Source organism: Anolis sagrei, chromosome 2, assembly GCF_037176765.1.
Source record: "Anolis sagrei isolate rAnoSag1 chromosome 2, rAnoSag1.mat, whole genome shotgun sequence".
NCBI lineage: Eukaryota > Metazoa > Chordata > Lepidosauria > Squamata > Dactyloidae > Anolis > Anolis sagrei.
The window spans coordinates 115,810,501-115,828,288 of record NC_090022.1 but is presented as its reverse complement, the minus strand read 5'-3'; the positions used below and the strand labels follow the sequence as shown (position 1 = coordinate 115,828,288).

The following is a 17,788-nucleotide window of genomic DNA, read 5'->3' as shown; positions in this document are numbered from 1 at the left end:
GCTTGTGGACTGGTACTAGTCCATGGATCACCAATTAGCTATAGACCACAGTGTCATACACATAAGTTCATCTTTTGCTGATAGAGCCAGGGACACTGAAGCGGAGGCTCTAGGGAGAGAATAATGTTAGGTTAAAGGTAAAGGTTTTCCTCTGACATTACATCCAGTTGTGTTCGACTCTGAGGGTTAGTGCCCATCTCCATTTCTAAGCCGAAGAGCTGGCGTTGTCCATAAACACCTCCAAGGTCATGTGGCCACCATGACTGCGTGGAGTGGTGTTACCTTCCTGCCAGAGCAGTACCTATTGATCTACTCACATTTGCAGGTTGGCAGAAGCTGGGGCTAACAGTGGGAGCTCACCCCACTCCCTGGATTCAAACTGGCGACCTTTCAGTCAGCAAGTTCAGCAGCTCAGCAGTTTAACCCACTGTGTCACCGGGGGCTTCCCAATGTTAGGTTACTATTGAGCTTTTCTGCCAATCTGTCTATGGTATTTGGGAAAGTATTTTGAGAGGTCTGAGTACATTTCACAGTTCTATGTGATGCTAATTTATACAATAAACTAATATCACGACATTCTTGGTTGCAACCTTGAGGTGATTCCTTGCCATAAAATAGAACAGGCAGGCTGTGTTCTTATTTATTGATCATGCCATATTTTGTGACCATACTCTTTCCAGCATGCCTGTTTGAATCAGTTCTAAATGTAAGGATGGTGAAACTACACTTTTGTACCTATATCTGTGCAAGTAGAATATTATAGGAAATGCTGTAGATCTTGGAAACCGTGGCCTATAATTGTTACATATCTTCTTCAAATAGAAATTGTTTTTTGATAAGTTTGGGGGCTACTCAGTAGGATTAGAAAAGTGTCCAATATTCACTGAACTATTAATTACAGATACACAGACTTTTATTTCTGCCTCATCGAAAAAAGTGATAAGAACAAAGGAAGACCTGGTCATTTCATCTTTGCAACAAGAGCTTTATACAGAAGTTGTACATAAGAAAATATACCATTTGTTTTCTACATAAGAGTAAGAGGAATTTTTAATTTTGAAAAACGATCCTCTTAGGAGTCATTTACATTTGGTAACAAAGGAATAAATATTATATATTTATATAAAACCTTAGGATTAAAAATGCAGTTAAATTGAAGTTGTGGTATTGTAAAATCCACGATGATAAACCACAGTCATCTTGCTGCCTACAGCCAAATTTTCTGGCACATAGATGGTAATGGGGTCATTTCCCAGGATGCCAGGTAGTGAGCCTTACCTGCTTTCTTCTAATCTCCGTTGTTCCTTTCTAGGGCCAAGATCTTCAAAGTTTCTATGCCGGGATGGGGAACCTTTGGTCCTCCAGATGTTGATGGGTTGCTGCTTGTCTCTCACTATTGGCCAGGCTGTCTTAGGCCCCTTCCACAGCTGAACAAAATCCCACATTATCTGCTTTGAACTGGAATATACGGCAGTGTAGACTCAGATAACCCAGTTCAAAGCAGATATTGTGGGATTTTTCTGCCTTGATATTCTGGAAGATATGGCTGTGTGGAAGGGCCCTTAGGCTAATGCTAATTGGACATCAGCTTCTGGGAGGTTATAGGTTTCCCAGTCTTGGGTAATGGGCTACATATTGGGATTCTAACTCAGATTGCCATTTTTGCATATGTTTTGAGAGGATGCTCAAGATGCACTCTCAATACAAAAGGGGCATCAGCCAGACTCTCCAAACATTTTACCCCACGTGACTTTGCCAATGCAGCCTAGAAATAACACAACTACCTTTTGAGGCTGTGAATTTTTGGGCATTTTGGTAAAAGATCAGAATATCTTAAAGTGTCCTTTTTGTGTGATTACAATCACTTGGAGAATGTTTCCACACAACCCTCAGATTCTAATTGATTCCAGACCTTGAAACCTGCTACTTGCCAGGGGGAATCCATTTTGGCAGATAGTCTTAAACTTCAAAGATACGGAGAGTGGGGCCTAATATCCATCAACTCCTGCTCTGGCTGTGCTAGCTAGGGCAAATGGGAATTGCAATCTAACAGCACTTAGGATCCTTCCACATAGCCGTATAACCAGAATATCGAGGCAGATAATCCACAATATTTGCTTTGAACTGGATTATCCAAATCCACACTGCCATATAATCCAGTTCAATGTGGATTTTATACAGCTGTGTGGAAGGCGCCCTAGAGCAGTGGTTCTCAACCTGTGGGCTCCCATATGTTTTGACTTTCAACTCCCAGAAATCCTAACAGCTGGTAAAATGGCCAGGATTTCTGGAAGTTGTAGGCTAAAGCATCTGGGAACCCACAGATTGAGAACCTCTGCCCTAGAGGGTCAAATCTTAATTTAGTTTTTAATTTGTTTTTAGACTAGTCAGGCCTGGTGCTTCAAAAGAGCACCGACCCACAATCACACAGCCTCCATTCAGGTGTGATTCTGTCAGGTCTCTGTCTAAGAATGAGCTCAGAAAGATAGCAGCCTTGGGCATGTCTATACTTACAGAATCCATGATTTAATCCAAGGATGAGCACTGCCCACCCACATGTGATAGGCCTGTCACCCACAATTGGTGTGCTTTCCACCACCACAACCACCACCATCTTAAGGACTCTAGGAATGGAGATACTCCTGGCCATTTCACTGTTTGGGAGAACCTTAACTCATCCATATCTTTTCCAGTTCCAGGTGGGATCTATTTTGAAATAGGAGGAAAAACCCTGTCTCGATTCTTTAAAAGTGAGAAGTCAACCAAGTTTTCTAAGTACGGCCAAAGGACCACCAGTAACCCCCATTCTCAAGGGTTATGTTTTCTGTTTGTGTATTGGTTATTGGTTGTGGTTATTTGGTTATTTTGAATGGATGTCTTGGGGGAGGGTTGTGGAAGTGAGGTAACATAGGCATTGTAGGTAGTCTATAAAATTACTTTAAGTCTGCACTTTCTCCATCTGCATTTTCATCTTTTAACTGAGTTCCAAGTTTACTGAGATATAAAACCATAAAATCATAGAGTTGGAAGAGCCCTCGCGGGCCATCCAGTCCAACCCCAATCCATTCAAAGCACCCCTGACATTGTGGTGATCAGACTGAGAAAAATCTCATCTAAAGATCCACAGTGTCCCTCTCCGGTCTTCCTGGTTTAGGATAATTTGCATCTGTAAATTACTTAATGGATGTTTGATGCAGTTTCTTCTTCCTTCAATCTTATCACTTTGAATTTTAGCTACACATTTTAAAAAGTTTACTATCACTGTCTCATTGCTTGCCTCCTGCTAACTGACAACCATTGCAGTTTTCTGCCTGGCGATTTATAATCATAGAAAGAGGACATACCACTTTGTGATCAGTACTTGCAAGAGATAATGACATCTCTTACCCTATAGATTCTGCTCAAAATGCATAGGTTTTTGGCTGCAGACTGAATTTGAGTACATATATATACTTCCAACAGAAGAGTCATTGATCTGCGGGACCAGGATTGTAGATAAATGTTTTATGTTCCTTTGTCAGTTCTCAGCATTTAGGAAAGGAAATCCTGGTAACAAAGTGAAAAACTGAATGGTATCAGGAGAGATGACTGTATTTTACCAGCAGGAACTAGATTAGCTTGTTTTAGCAATGTCATGCATAGTTTACATTAAAAAAAACCTTCTCTTTTAAAATAATACATGGAATAACAGAGGTGAGGCAAATGGAATGGTGGATTCCACCTTGCAATCCGCACTTGGCAGAACATAGATGTGATTGGATAAATGAAATATTCCTTGATGGAAAGGAGACGCTTTAAGATGAAAGGCTTGGAAGGAATCAGTAGTTTTCTGATTAGTTGAAGTGGCCAGTCGCCTGGACTGGCTTTCCCAGGTCCTGCATAAAAAACACAAAAAACAAAGACATCTGTCTGAAAAGTCTTCTGAGCAGATAAAATTGTAATCATAGGAGCAGTCATGAGTGTGTGTGTGTGTGTGTGTGTGTGTGTGTGTCAGGAACAACTTGAGAAACTGCAAGACTCGCAGCTGGAGTGGTATGCTGGTTTGAGTGTTGAACTAGGATTCTAAGCCCCCTTCTACACTGCCATATAATCCAGATTGCCAAAGCAGATAATCTACATTATCTGCTTTGAACTGGATTATATGAGTCTATAATACCATATTATCCAATTTAAAGCAGCTTATCTGGATTTTATATGGCAATGTAGAAGGCGCCTAAGAGATAAGGTTTCAAATCCTCACTCAAGTAACGTCACCCATTGAGTAACATTGGGTAATTCACACTCTACAATTTAGAGTAAAGCAATGAGATAATCTTGGGCTGACTTGCCATTTAGCAGTTGATTCCATGGGTCTGTTTTAGTTTGGAGTACTAAATCCAATCTGTGATGTCTAACAGAAAATGGGGAAAAATAAATTGCCTGTTTAATGTCGACTTCCCTTCTTAGACCTCCTAGTGGGGAGTTTGCAGCCACGGAGTGCCGCTGTGTCTCGAATCTGCTGTCCTCGAGCCTGAGAGGGTGAGGCACAGGCTGCATCAGGGCGTGAGCGGGTGGATTCCAGCCACCTGAAGGAGAGAAAAAATGCATTTACACTGTCACCAGGAGCCTGTTTGCCAACTCTTGTGCCTTGTATTACACAGACACATTAACTAATCAACATATCCCCACAAACATGAGATAGAAGAGGGCAAGTGCTCTCTTACCTGCGTAGAGGTGCTAGCTGACAGGAACAGTGCCATGGGTTATTGGACAAGGTGAGTGTCTCAAGGCGGTTGAAGGGAAAGCTTCCAGGAAGACTGGAAAGTTTGTTATTCTCAATGTGAACAGTCTTCAGTGTGGTTGTGCCAGCAAATGCTTTATCTGAAAACTGAGGCAAAAAAATGAGACAGCGCTTATTATATATCAGCCCTTTAAACCCAAGCTTTCCCCACATTTCTAGTGTGCTTCCAGATAAGGCCTTTTCTACATGATTGACCTGCCCCAAACTGAATCTAACAGGGTGCAAGATACCATTTGGTATATATAATCCTTTCATGGTTTTCCTATTCCTTTTATAGTCACTTTAAGTCTTCTTGTGGATAATCATGATCATAAAAATAATAATGATAATCTCACCACAAAGTAAATAAGGAGGAAAAGACAGAACAGTTAAATGTTTTTTGACTAAGAGTTCTCAAAGGTATCTGTCTGGAAGCACCTCAAATCAACAAGTCCTTGGTATCTACTGAGGTTTGGTTCCAGAATTTTTCGTGGGCACCATTTTGTATATTTGCGCAGTAGAATGCTGTCCTTTATATAAAACTAGTTATTCCCTGGCACACGTTGTTGTGGCCCAGTCTTGTGAGCTGAAAAATAAAGTAACGAGAAAGTGTTGGTTTCTAATATATGTAATTTCTTGATGCTTGTGGGTAAACAGTATTTCTTGTTGTTTCTTTGTCAGTGTTGATGTGGAGATTGTCTGGTTTGCCTACTCTGGAACATGCAACATATAATTGTCCTTCTTTAGGGGACCCTTTCAAATCTATGATACTATATCTTTGTGTGTGTGAATCATATATATCTATCTATATCTATGGCTGGATGCCTCTTTGTCAGGAGGACTTTGATTACGTTTTCTTTCCCTGGTGAAGGGAATTGGACTCGATGGCCTTAAGTATTTTCTGTTGGTCATGGGGGTTCTGTGTAGTAAGTTTGCCCCAATGCTGTCGTTGGTGGGTCCAGAATGCTCTTTGATTGTAGGTGAACTATAAATCCCAGTAACTACAACTCCCAAATATCAGGGTCTATTTCCCCCAAACTCCATCTGTGTTCATATTTGGGCATATGGAGTATTTGTGCCAAGTTTGGTCCAGATCCATCATTGTTTAAGTCCACAGTGCTCTCTGGATGTAGGTGAACTACAACTCCCAAACTCAAGATCAATGCCCACCAAACCCTTCCAGTATTCTCTATTTGTCATTGGAGTTCTGTGTGCCAAGATTCGTTCAATTCCATCATTGGTGGAGTTCAGAATGCTCTTTGATTGTAGTAGGTTAACTATAAATCCCAGCAACTACAACTCCAAAATGACAATTTTTTTGAGTGATGGCAACTCCTTGGGTTAGTAGGTGTCTTGTGTCCATATTTGGTGGCAATTTGTCCAGTGGTTTTTGAGTTATGTTAATCCCACAAACAAACATATTATATATATATTATATTTCTTGAAATTTATTTATTTTATTCATTTAGTATATTTCTATACTGCCCCTCTCAGTCTTCTGGCGACTTGAGGCAGTTTTCAAGGGGAATTTTTCTCAAGTTGTGGATGGATAATATATGGATATGGAGGGCCAACTATATTCCAAAATCTGAAGGATATGGAGGGCCAACTATATTCCAAAATCTGAAGAAAATCCAAAACACTTCTGGCCCCAAGCATTTCAGATAAGGGACATTCAACCTGTATGTGACAAACAGCAGTGTAGTGCAACGTGTATGTTTTGGCCACAGCTTACTAGCTACTTGCACAGAGCATCATTGTCCTTATTCTGTATGAATTGCTCTCTTTCCCTAAAATTACAGCTGAGATCAGTAAAAAGGAAAATGAGACAATGAAAGAAGCAATGGATGAATGAAGTTTTGACATTTTCAGGGCAAGCAAGATTTGGAGAAGGCTTTAGTCCTTGTTTTGCAGTGGTGATTGCTAATTGACTAGTAGTTGTGTTGCTTCATTGGCCCCCCACAGGAACTTATAGAGTCACACATTTATTTCCAGTTTTATCCAATTCCTGTCTTTACTTGAAAATGGCCAAAACCTCCCTCAAAACCTTCAGGGTTTGATTGTCAGTTTTGACCTATATTTAGGCTTTCCCTGTCTGATTTAGGCATGCACTGGCCTTTCCCAAAAATGGAAGTGACAATGCGGTTATTTTGAATTAAAAGAGGGAGCACATTTGTGTATTGGAGTCACACATTGGAGTCTTTCAGTTTAAACCTAACCTATGTTGATTATTTTTATAGAAGAACAAAGCAAACCAGGAGCAAATACAATATGCATGACTTAATTCCGTAGACTTTGGTTTAAATGTGAAGTGCCTTTTCCTCTGAGAAGATGAAAGACAAGAAGGGAATACTATCATCTTGCATTTTGTGAGGGATGTCTCTGTTGCTCAGTATAAAATTCTATGAAAGCACATCCATATTATGGAATGGAATGTTTTTAGGTGTCTAATATGTATTAATTTTAACTCAAGTTTTAATCTTTAATTTTGGAATTGAATGTGTTTATGACATTGAAAAATTGCCTCTGTTGTAAGCTGCCTTGAGTCCCCTTCGGGGTAGAGAAAGACAGGGTATAAATAGGGTAAATAATCATAAAACTTATATCTTTAAACATGTGGAGAGTATAAGGCTGCTTGTTGAATATGGAGATATTAATAACTGTTTTATTTCAACCTCCTTTAAAAATTAAAGTAGAAGTATACTATGACCTATTTCTTTCTAGAAATCTCTACATGTCTAAACTAGCAAATAGCTTTTCAGAGCTGATTTTATTTTTATTTCTGGCACCCAGCTTCTACATTCATAGAAGAGAATATTTGCAGAGACTCAATGGCTAGTAGACTTTGGCAGAGCCCATTGGACTCTAAATGGAAAGTTACACTTGGCATTCAACCACAGTAGAAAGAGCACGACACATTTCCAGATCCTCAGATTCCTCTCCTCATCCTCAGGTCTCTAGGATCCTACAAAATCAGTATGTTTATGCCCCAAAAGTTTACTGTCAGAAGTAGAGTTCTCTGTACAATTCTGTGATCAATATTAAAGCATTAAATCAGCCATTTCCCCTGGTGAATTTTCCTCAGGCAATTTTCATTGCCAGTGCTCCTTTGTGGTTCAGCCAGATGACAATGAGGGAATTGGGGTTTCAGAGCCTGTTGATTCTGTAGATGAGGAAACGGAGCTGATTGCAGCACAAGATTCTGAGAGAGAGAGGCTGAATCAGGCACTTCAAGGTCAAAGAAATGTGTTCATGTCTTGCAGTCCTTAAATTAGAGAGAGCTCTGCTGGGAGTTTAGATTAAGCAATGTTGCTATTCACTGAAGGATCTCCTGTCTCTTTCCTAGCTCAGGCCTTAGTTCAAGACCCAAGATTTAGGCTCCTTGTTACCTTTGCTCCTTGTTACCTTTGGATTCCTGCCCATGTTTTGCTCCTTGTTTGTTGGATGGATTTTTTTGGGAGTCATGTTCCTGGTTTAATCCTTGCTCCTTGGATTTATTCTCATGTTTGGACTCCGGTGATTCCTGCTATCTGAAGCAGCTTTGATCTGTTTGGATTATTGCCTTTGGGACTTGCTTCCTTTTTTAATCTTTGGATGTTTATCCTTCTTTTTGCTAATTGTGGTTTTCCTTTTTAAAATGTGTTTCTATCAATAAACTGTTTATTATCACGTGTAGTTTCCTGGTGAGTGCTGTGAGCAAGGTGAACTCCTGCTGAGGTGCAACAGTTCCCTTGTTTTGGAAACCCCTTGTTATGGGGTTTCTTACAGGCAAAACCCCATAAGCTCAAACTTCCTTAAAAGTGTGTGGTTACAAGAGTACTTGTTTCTTGCCCATCTTCACTGCTCTCATAATTCCTTTTAGGGAATGTGAAGTGCTAAGGTATCCCAAAACCACCACAGTACTCCCATATTCAGCTGCTCATCAGAACATGCCCTTGTACGTCTCCTGTACTTAGCACCTTGATAGCTGTGTTAGTACTAGGTTGTTAAGCAATATTGGCATAAAATAATAGCTGAATGAAAGGCCATAAGGAATAGACAAAAGAAATACATTGTGTAAGCAATCCTCTTATGGTCCATCACTAAATGAATCCAAGCAGGTTGTGCTTGGGTTGTCTGCAGGGCTCTCTTTCACATGTGGTTTGTAGGCAAGCATCTAACCATTTGTGACATTGATACAGTTGTTGACATTTCATGGCAGTGTGCTTTATTTTACATTTCATTAACAGTTATTGTTAATCTTCCTTTTTCTGGTACATATTCACACTTGAGTATTGTTCATCTTGATGCTGAGTTCTTGTCATAGGAGTATCTGACGTAGCCGAGGATCCTACAATATTCATTGACATTTTCACTTAACCATGCTCTTTAATTTTGTCTAAACTAACAAACTATAGTTAATATTAAGTATGATTGTTTGAAACAAAGATTTATTGAAACTGTTGAAAGCAGCCCTGGTCCTTCTTGCTGTGGATTTTTGTTGAATACAGTATATTGGATCTTCACAATATTTCTTGTGTGTAACTTAGTATCCTGAGTATGTGCCGAGGTCAAAAATGGCATGAAATGTAAGTAATGTAATGTGAATTTATTATATGCATCTTGGCATAATGGTTCCCTATTGTTGTATACATCTTCAAATTTGTATCTGCTAAGTTCAATGAAAAGTTTAACACATTTGCGATGTCTTTTTAATTGCCAATACTGTTCATCCTGAAAGAAAATCTACCTGGATGCATATTATGATGCTCTGTTACATCCATTAAATAGTAATTTTCGAGCAAGTATTTTTATAAGATTCAGTGGAGTCGTTTCACTTTATTCATGTGAGATCCTTTAATGGTTTTGCTTTATTATTTTTCATTATTAGTTCAATTTATATGTTCTATATATATTATAATATTATAAAAGTTAATTGCTATGCACACTAAAAGGAAACACTGATTGTAAACAACAAACTTGCATGTATTAGAAAAAAAGGGCAGAGCTCATCTGAATTCGTATTAGTGTACTTCATCATACCAGGATTCATAGATTAACTTCATATTACCATTTCACTAATAGGTTGTGGCAGCTTTTATCCCCAGAATGAAAGTAAGGATGCATCTGTACTATAGAATTAACATAATTTGACATTTCTTTAATTGCCATGGCTCAATGTTATAGAATTATGACAATTGCACTTTGGTGAGACACCAGCATTTTTTTATTATTATTATTATTTTTGCAGAGAATGCCAAAGACCTTGTAAAACTGCAACTCACATGTTTCCATAGCACTGAGCCATGGCAATTAAAGAAATGTCAAACTGTGTTAATTATAGTATAGATGCACTTTGTGATACTAAGGACCTCATTACATTAAATAATGAATCCACTTTAAATCCAGTTGCTGCCTCCTGCAGAATTCTGGGGTTTGTAGTTTAGGGAGGAGCCTTTAACAGCCTCACTAAACTACAAAACCCAGAATTCTGCAGGAGCCAGAAACTGGATTTAAAATGGATTCATTCTCTAGTATGATGAAGTAGTAAGTAGGAAGAGTTTTTCTAATACAGTGCATTACGTAGACCAATATTATAACGTATACCAGTAAAAATAATTAGAATACTATACTGGACGGATAAACCAACAGATAATTGAGTTTATTGTTCAGAGATTAAGTCTATGAGAGAGTAGAAGAAATGAAAATGCGTGTGTATAAGGGGGGGGGGCATATTCTTTATTATGATAGCAACAGTGCTGGTATACACAGGGGCTATGTTGTGGCCCAGTTACTCCAGTGGAAATGGAAGAAGCCACATCACAATGGTTCCCATTCAACCTACATAATTTTAGAAAGTGTATAAATGGGGTTAAATGACATATATAAATGGCTACATTGAGGAAGCAAGAGTTGATGGCCTACAGCAAATGTTAACATGAAATACTATCAATTAAATAATGTTTTGAAATGTATAGAGTCATTATTCTGGGAAATAAAAAGTGTGGAGACAACTGTGAATTCAGAAGAGAGTCAGTACAACAGCTGAGTGGGGATTGTTGTTGCTGTAGCATTTGTTGTTCACTGTGGAGTCTGTCTATCAAGAAATCCTCCTCTGATAAACTCCATGGTAAAAGATGTAGTGTGGTTGGGGTGCTGTGGACAGCTCCTATATAGGCTTTTGTTTCTGGGCTGTAAAACCATTGCTTCTGCTCTAAAATAGTAATCCAGTTATTGGTCTAACTCAGGCATATCTGAAGTCTGGCCTGGGACCCAATTGCGTCCTCTGTTCAAATTTCCACCACCCTCCTCTCTTCAGGCCTCTCTTCCTTGCTTCCTCCCTCCCCTCCTTGGCTTCCTTCCTTCCTCCCTTCTTTGCTTATCTTACTTCCCCTCTTTGTTCATTTATTTGTTCCTTCCTTCTTGGGAATCAGGGCCCCTGAAAAGATGGACTGCTCACAAGGAGAGAAAGGGAGATGGCAGCCTCTTGTGTTCACCTGATTAAGCATTGCCTTCTCCTTGTATGGCTCTGTCCTCAGGCACCCCGTCCCAGTAGCCCCTTGCCTCTCTCTCTCTTCCCCCACAACTTTTCCTTTATTTCTTTACAAAGGAAGATTCCTCAGTTGGTCTGCTTGCCCCACGCACTTGCTGCTGCTGCTGCTGCATGGCTGGGAAAAGCAGTCCCCATAGGCCAAGTGCCTGCCTGGCTTCCCTCCCTTCCGTCTCCACCCTGCATTCATCCCACTTCGCCTCACTGCAGTTTCCAAGAAGGCTGCCGTTTGTCATGGCTCCTCCCTTGGGAAGAAAAGAGGAGATCTGGGCAGCAATTATAAGCCCTCCCCCCACCACAATCAAAGCCCACCTAACAGATGGACGTGCTGCCTCTGCTGCCTCTGCTGAAAAACCTCCAGAAAAGGAGACTCCACCAGACTCTGAGGCAATATATGCCACTGTCTGAAACAACTTGAAGGCACACAACAATAAAAATCCTAATTAACTTGACTCTTTCATCATCCAAAAGCAGGGCCACACTTCCGTTTATGTTGGTTAAAAATGTTCCTTGTTTTATATATTGTGTTGTTCTTTCATATATTTTTTGCTCTACAAATAAGACATATGCAGTATGCATAGGAATGCATTCATGTTTCTTTTCAAACTATAGTCTGGCCCCCCAGCAGGCTGAGGGACTGTGAACTGGCCCTTAGCTTTAAAAGTCGGGCACCTGTGGTCTAAGTGAAGTTCAGACTATGACCCAGATATCTGGATGAGGGGAAATCATTACAGTTAAGAATGTTTATAATTTCATAAACATTGCTTTAATCTTGGTTCTTGAGTGGCTTTTAATTTAGAACCACGTCATTTCCTGCATTATTTGTTTGTGTGATATCCTCTTCAGCTTATGTATGACTACTTCAAGAATTTGTTCATATGTCTGCACTGGAAGATTTCTTTATGACCATGGTTGAGTCATATTTGAGTAATGCTGAACATCTTATATAATTCCAAAATCCACAGTCGGGCAATATTTTTTTAAGACCAAACAAAATTATCCATAATTCTGAGCAGTCTAAATGATGTAATATGAAGAGGGAAAAGTTCTTTACTGTCCTTAAAAAGTTTCACATTTCTTTACTTGGGAATAAATTACTGCTCTTCCCAAACATCACCACCACCAACTTAATTACCTAGTATCCTGTGTCCTTTGGTGAATTTGTTCAGTAAATAGTGTGCATTTGATTTTGCTTGCCAACATGCTACCTCATTGGGCTTTAAATTGATTCAAGTTGCTCATTTCCTTCTCTTTTCCACTCTCCATTTCTTTTCATCTTTTGGAGGGTTACTGTTTGGTAGGAGGTGCTCTGCTGATTCACCTGGGTAACCTTGGTGTGGTCCTAAAGCACTCTAGAAACTGCACTCCTTGTTCACCTGGAAGTCTTCCATCCTGCTGCTGCTCTTTGAAGTGGTCTCTTCTAGCATGATATCACCTCCTGTTTACAAATAGCACCTCATGCATGACACTTTCCCCCCTGGTTCATGACTCATTTGCTGAGATGAAGAAGAGTATTTTGCTGCATTGCCTGAACATCCCTCTGGCTCTTTGGAGAGGGATAGAGCTTCTTTGTGAAATGCTGTGAGGGTTTCTCTTGAGAGATAGCCAATAAACAAATCCTTCTTTATGAAGTATAGAGTTGAGATGGGGATGTGGAGGAGAAAAGAAGTCCTTATGTTTACTCAGTCTCCCTACTGCTGTGTACTTGCCAGGCTGCCTACTAGCCATCTTGTCTGCAAAGATCCCTGCGCAGTCATTCCAATGTTTTTCCAAAAACAGCCAATTACTCTGTTGTTTAGGAATAGGACTTCACTTTTCTCAGGTTTTGTAGGTTGTTCCATTTTCAACTCAACCTGGTTGCCTTTTTTTGTCTCTCACTGACCCATGACATGCAAAACACAAGCATACACTTTCATATTCTTACACTTCATTTACTTTGTTCATTTCATATAGTCACTATGATTATTTTAGTACCATTGCACCTTTATTGAATTCAGTGGATGATAAGTACTATGAGTAGAACAATGAAGTTTTTGAACATCATTTGATGATGAGATGAAGGCAGAGGGCTGAGATTACAAATGTGTAACTCAAGTGAGGAGAGGGATGCAGCAGTGGAAGTGTTTGGATGCAGAACTTGAAAGGGAACCTACAAGAGGAAAGGTTCCATAGTTTGATGGAGGAGGAAGGAGTCTGATGTGGATGTGGAAAATTTATTTAAGAACTACTTATTTTAGATCTTGGAACTTAAAATATACTAAATCAAATTTCTCACTCTTTTTTGTCACACAGTTTGCCTCATTTAAACACAGTTTAAGTGCTATTAAATATTTGATTCTTTTTTCTTTCAAAAACAAGAACTTGGGTTTTACAGATCTTTGGAAGAACCACAATTTTTCAACAGTGATATAACAACAACAACAACAACAACAATAACAACAACAACAACTTCATTTATATTCCACCCTATCTCCCTCAGGGCCGATTCCAAACATAAAAGGCAAACATTCAATGCCCGAACACAACAATAATACACCCATAATAATGAAAATTGACAACCCAACATATAGAATTATGTCTTAACAACTAAAATTAAATAAAAATGCGACCTGTTATATCCAACATAAGACTAAACATCAAACATTGAGCAGAAGCATCAATTTCCCAGTTCCTTGGAGGGAAATAGATTGATCATTGCTCAAGATGTCTATTGAGCTGGTGGGGCAAACAGGGCATGGATACGGATGGTAGCTAATATTAATCAGAGGTATAATGGTAGTATTATTGTCTACTACTACTACTCCTCATAGGCCAGTTAGCAAAAGTACATTTTCAGCTGTTTCTTCAAGGTGGGGAGGGAGGGGGCCATCTTTAACTCCTTAGGAAGGGAGTTCCAGAGGTGGGCGACAGCTATGGAGAAGACCCTTTCTCTCATTTCCACCAGCCTCACTTGGGATGGGGGTGAGACCAAGAGCAGGGCCTCCTCTAATGACCGCAGTGTCCAAGTTGATCTATAGTGGGAGGTGTTGTTTGTCAGACAGTCTGTACCTGAACCATTTAGAGCTTTAAAGGTAAAAACCAGCACTATATTGTACAGAAAATACCCATCTTTGGAATTATGTCATTTTTACCCCAATTATATTGATGCAGTTACCAAAATGGCTCCTCACAGTTTTTGGTTTTTTTTGTGATTATCTATTGTCCTCAAGCATTCTGTAGGCATACACTTCCCTACTTAGCATTAGTGGATTGGTCTTCTCAGCAAGATGAAAATTTATGGCATTTATAGACAATGTGCTAAGATATAAGGAATCAAAGCTATCTGGTGGGAGGGGAGAGAGAGTTCAAGGAACTCTCTCTCCTCTCCCACTAAACAGTTAACACACAAGCCAACTGAATAGCAACTTAGGACCTCCCATTAAAAAGTAAAAAAAGAGCCAAAAATAATACTATGTAACAAAAATTGAAAAAAATCTGGTCCTGGTTTGAAAGGTTTATTTCCTGTATAATTGTGTGGTACTTACTTTTAAAGTAGTTTTGTGGCTGCCACAAACTATGTTGAAGTGGTTGAGACTTTATGAGATATTCATTGCAAAACTATATCAAAATGTGCTGCAGGATGTCCCACAAAAACAAAGTTTTTGCAGTTTTAAAAACCTTTTCCATGTTTTATGATAGAACTAATTAGGAAATAACATTTATAACCCAGGGACAAAATCATGTTACATAGTGGAATCATCTTCTGTCAAAATAACACATATTTTGCTTTTGTTTGGTAATTGTGTGGGGCCTCTAGAACTTAACAGGGCCCCAGCACTTCTTGACCTGGCCCTTTTTTCTCTCTTTCCCCAGTCCTGATGTCCTACTTCCTAACACCCCTCTGACCCTGCAAGGGGCATGTTCAACACATTGTTCATAATGTGGCACTGCCACCTGCTCTGCTAATTGAACATGGTTGCAAGGTGCTGAAGAGAAGGGATATCTTTGCTCTCTCAGCCTATTGCAGTAGCTGTTTGTGAGGAAGTTAAACTTTCCTAAACCTGTTTTGAAATCAGTTGTGCCCACTGCTGCTCAGCGTCTTCAGGAGGAAGAGGAGGAGGAGATTGTTGCCAGAATCTTTGTGGAAGTGCCATCAGCTTAAGTACTTTTTCAACCACTGCACATGGAGTGTGCAGGGATTCTCCCCAGCTGTGCCGTAGCAGCCAGACAGCATCAGGTGCAGGTCTGCCTCTTCCCAGTAGACATGGATTGTCTCTGTCATGCTATTGTCTTCTGTCTCATACTTCCTGCATTCCCCTCCCTCCCCCTTAGACTTCATGAATATTGACAGAGGTTATGGTCTTCCAATATCAAATCTGCCTCCACCTCCTATGAGTTTACTTTCAGGTTTTCTGTATTTCCTTTCCTACAAGTTGTTTCTGAGTGAGGCTGTTCCCTGTATCTTGTAAGTACGGGTTGTCAGTGAAATTATATTTTCACAGTGCCATTAAGATTAATGGCAAGTATTCTTTCATGTGAGAAAACCTCATTTGGGTGGGCTTCGAACTTCCCCCTTCCCCCTGGGTAATTTAGCAGCAGAGTCTCAAACGAGATCCTCTCTCCATAACCACAGACTATTTCTTGGTCATGCAACAGCCATACCACCTTGGATGCCAACAAACCACCTGCTCCCAACATTTTCATACCTCCACTGCCATTTAAATCACAAGTGTTGCATTTCCAAATATAAGTATGGAGAGAGTGTACCTGGATTCCCAATAAAACCATGGTCCCAATAACCAGCCAGTAGTATTATTCTTCTGGGAAACATAGAATATTTTGCAGCGATATCTGAAGCTGTGGGGATTATTGGAAGGGTTGCAACAAAGGCTGTGGGTTGGGGATATATGTTGCCCTATCTTGTGCCAGAATGATGAAATTCAGGGAGATCGAGACAGAATTTACAGATTATGTATTTAGATAGATTAGGAGAAAGTGAGCTCCATGAACTCTTACCTTTTCTAGGCCCATGTTGTCCAAGCTGAGGGTCTCCATGTAGCGCCCAAAAGACTGGAAGGCTAAGTCTGGAATGACTTTAATTGAGTTGTGTGATAGCTTCAGGTCCTCCACCACCCTCAGCTTGCTCATTGCAGAAAGTGGGTAGCTGGTCAATTGGTTCTTATCCAAGTGGAATATAGCCAAGTTTTCCACATCATCCAGTGCTCCTGGCTGGATAGAAGAGATTGAGTTGTTTGACAGATAGAGCCAGCGAAGGTCCTTGGTGCCATGGAAGACTCCTGATTTCAGCTCTCTGAGCTTGTTGCTGCCTAGTTGCAGGATGAAAAGATTAATCATTGGGGAGAGGAGTCCCTTGGGTAAGTCAGCAATCTTGTTATGGTCTATGTAGAGGTACGTAAGTTCTATCAGGTCATCAAAGGCTCCCATCCTGATGACATTAATGTCATTATTAGACAAATAAAGATAGACCAATTGCTTCAGACCCCGAAAGGCTCCACTGGAGATCTCTTTGATGTGGGAATGTTGGAGGTGGAGCGATACAAGATTTCTCAAATCTCTGAAACCATTGGTTGGCAAGACAGGGAAGTTGTTCCTCTGGAGATTGAGGAGCCGTGTCTGTTCAGCTACCTTGGGAATCTTTCTCAGCCCAACGTTGTCACAAATGACATGATGGAGATCTCCACCATGGCAGTGACAGTTCTGGGGACATGCCTGCAGTATGGGCAGCAGGCATATCAGCAAGCAGAACAGCTTGAATAGGAAGGCTGACCGGTTCATATCCACAGAGCTACGATGAGTGTTTAAGGAGGAGAAGGAGGAGGAGGAGGAGAGGAAGGGAGAAGGTGGAGTGAAAGAGAGAGTGACTCTGCAGCAAGTTGAACACAGCTCTATTTATAATGTTATTAAAAACAAGATCCCTGCCCACTAACCACAGGCAGCAGCCAGACTTGGAAGTAATGGGTTTCAGGAACCTGGTGTGGCTTTAACCCCTTGGCATCAAGCAGAGATGATTCCTCCCTCCTTCTCTCTTGCCCCGCCCTCTTTGAAGCATTAATGTTTTTCAAGATGCTTTTCCTCTCCAACACATCATATGAATGGACAGCACTTGCATGTCTCTCCATAGGTCCTACATTGTGCACATAGGAAAATGAAATTGTTTCCTGCCTCCCTACTTCTTTAGCTGTTGTAAAATGAATCGTTCTTCTTCATGCAATCTAATAGTGGCTTCATTAATAATAATTCTATCTCCACAGAGCATCTTTGTACATCTCTTTAATATCTTAAAAAAATCTCTAGACAGAACACATCTCCCCCTCACTCAGATCAGTGTGGCTTACATGGATTTTGTTGATGTACAACCTCTGTGTATTCTTTCTAATATTTTGTTATTAAACTTAAGTACTACTGTATCAGATAACAATAATTTTAGATAAGCCTTCCATTCATTTTAGCTGTTACATAACATGGGATAATATCCAGCCAACATCAACCCTCTGCATCTC

At 40.1% G+C, this 17,788-nt stretch overlaps 2 protein-coding genes across 3 annotated transcripts in view; one reads left to right on the top strand and one right to left on the bottom strand.

Moving 5' to 3' along the window:
- ACSF2 (acyl-CoA synthetase family member 2) overlaps window positions 1-17,788 on the top strand; it is a 64,149-nt gene that overhangs the window by 28,684 nt on the left and 17,677 nt on the right. The window lies entirely within an intron of this gene.
- Window positions 965-17,134, bottom strand: CHAD (chondroadherin). Its single transcript, XM_060764771.2, has 4 exons — window positions 16,284-17,134; window positions 4,704-4,867; window positions 4,420-4,565; window positions 965-3,875 (listed from the first exon to the last, which is right to left on the bottom strand). The coding sequence occupies exons 1-3, from the start codon at window positions 17,061-17,063 to the stop codon at window positions 4,424-4,426; spliced, it is 1,086 nt and encodes a 361-aa protein (XP_060620754.1). The 5' UTR covers window positions 17,064-17,134; the 3' UTR covers window positions 965-3,875; window positions 4,420-4,423.

Coding starts and splice junctions, on each gene's coding strand:
- CHAD (XM_060764771.2), bottom strand. CDS start 17,063: ATGAACCGGTCAGCCTTCCTATTCAAGCTGTTCTGCTTGCTGATATGC. Junction 4,868..16,283: donor ACAACATGGGCCTAGAAAAG/GTAAGAGTTCAT, acceptor TTTTTGCCTCAG/TTTTCAGATAAAGCATTTGC. Junction 4,566..4,703: donor CAGCTAGCACCTCTACGCAG/GTAAGAGAGCAC, acceptor TCTCTCCTTCAG/GTGGCTGGAATCCACCCGCT.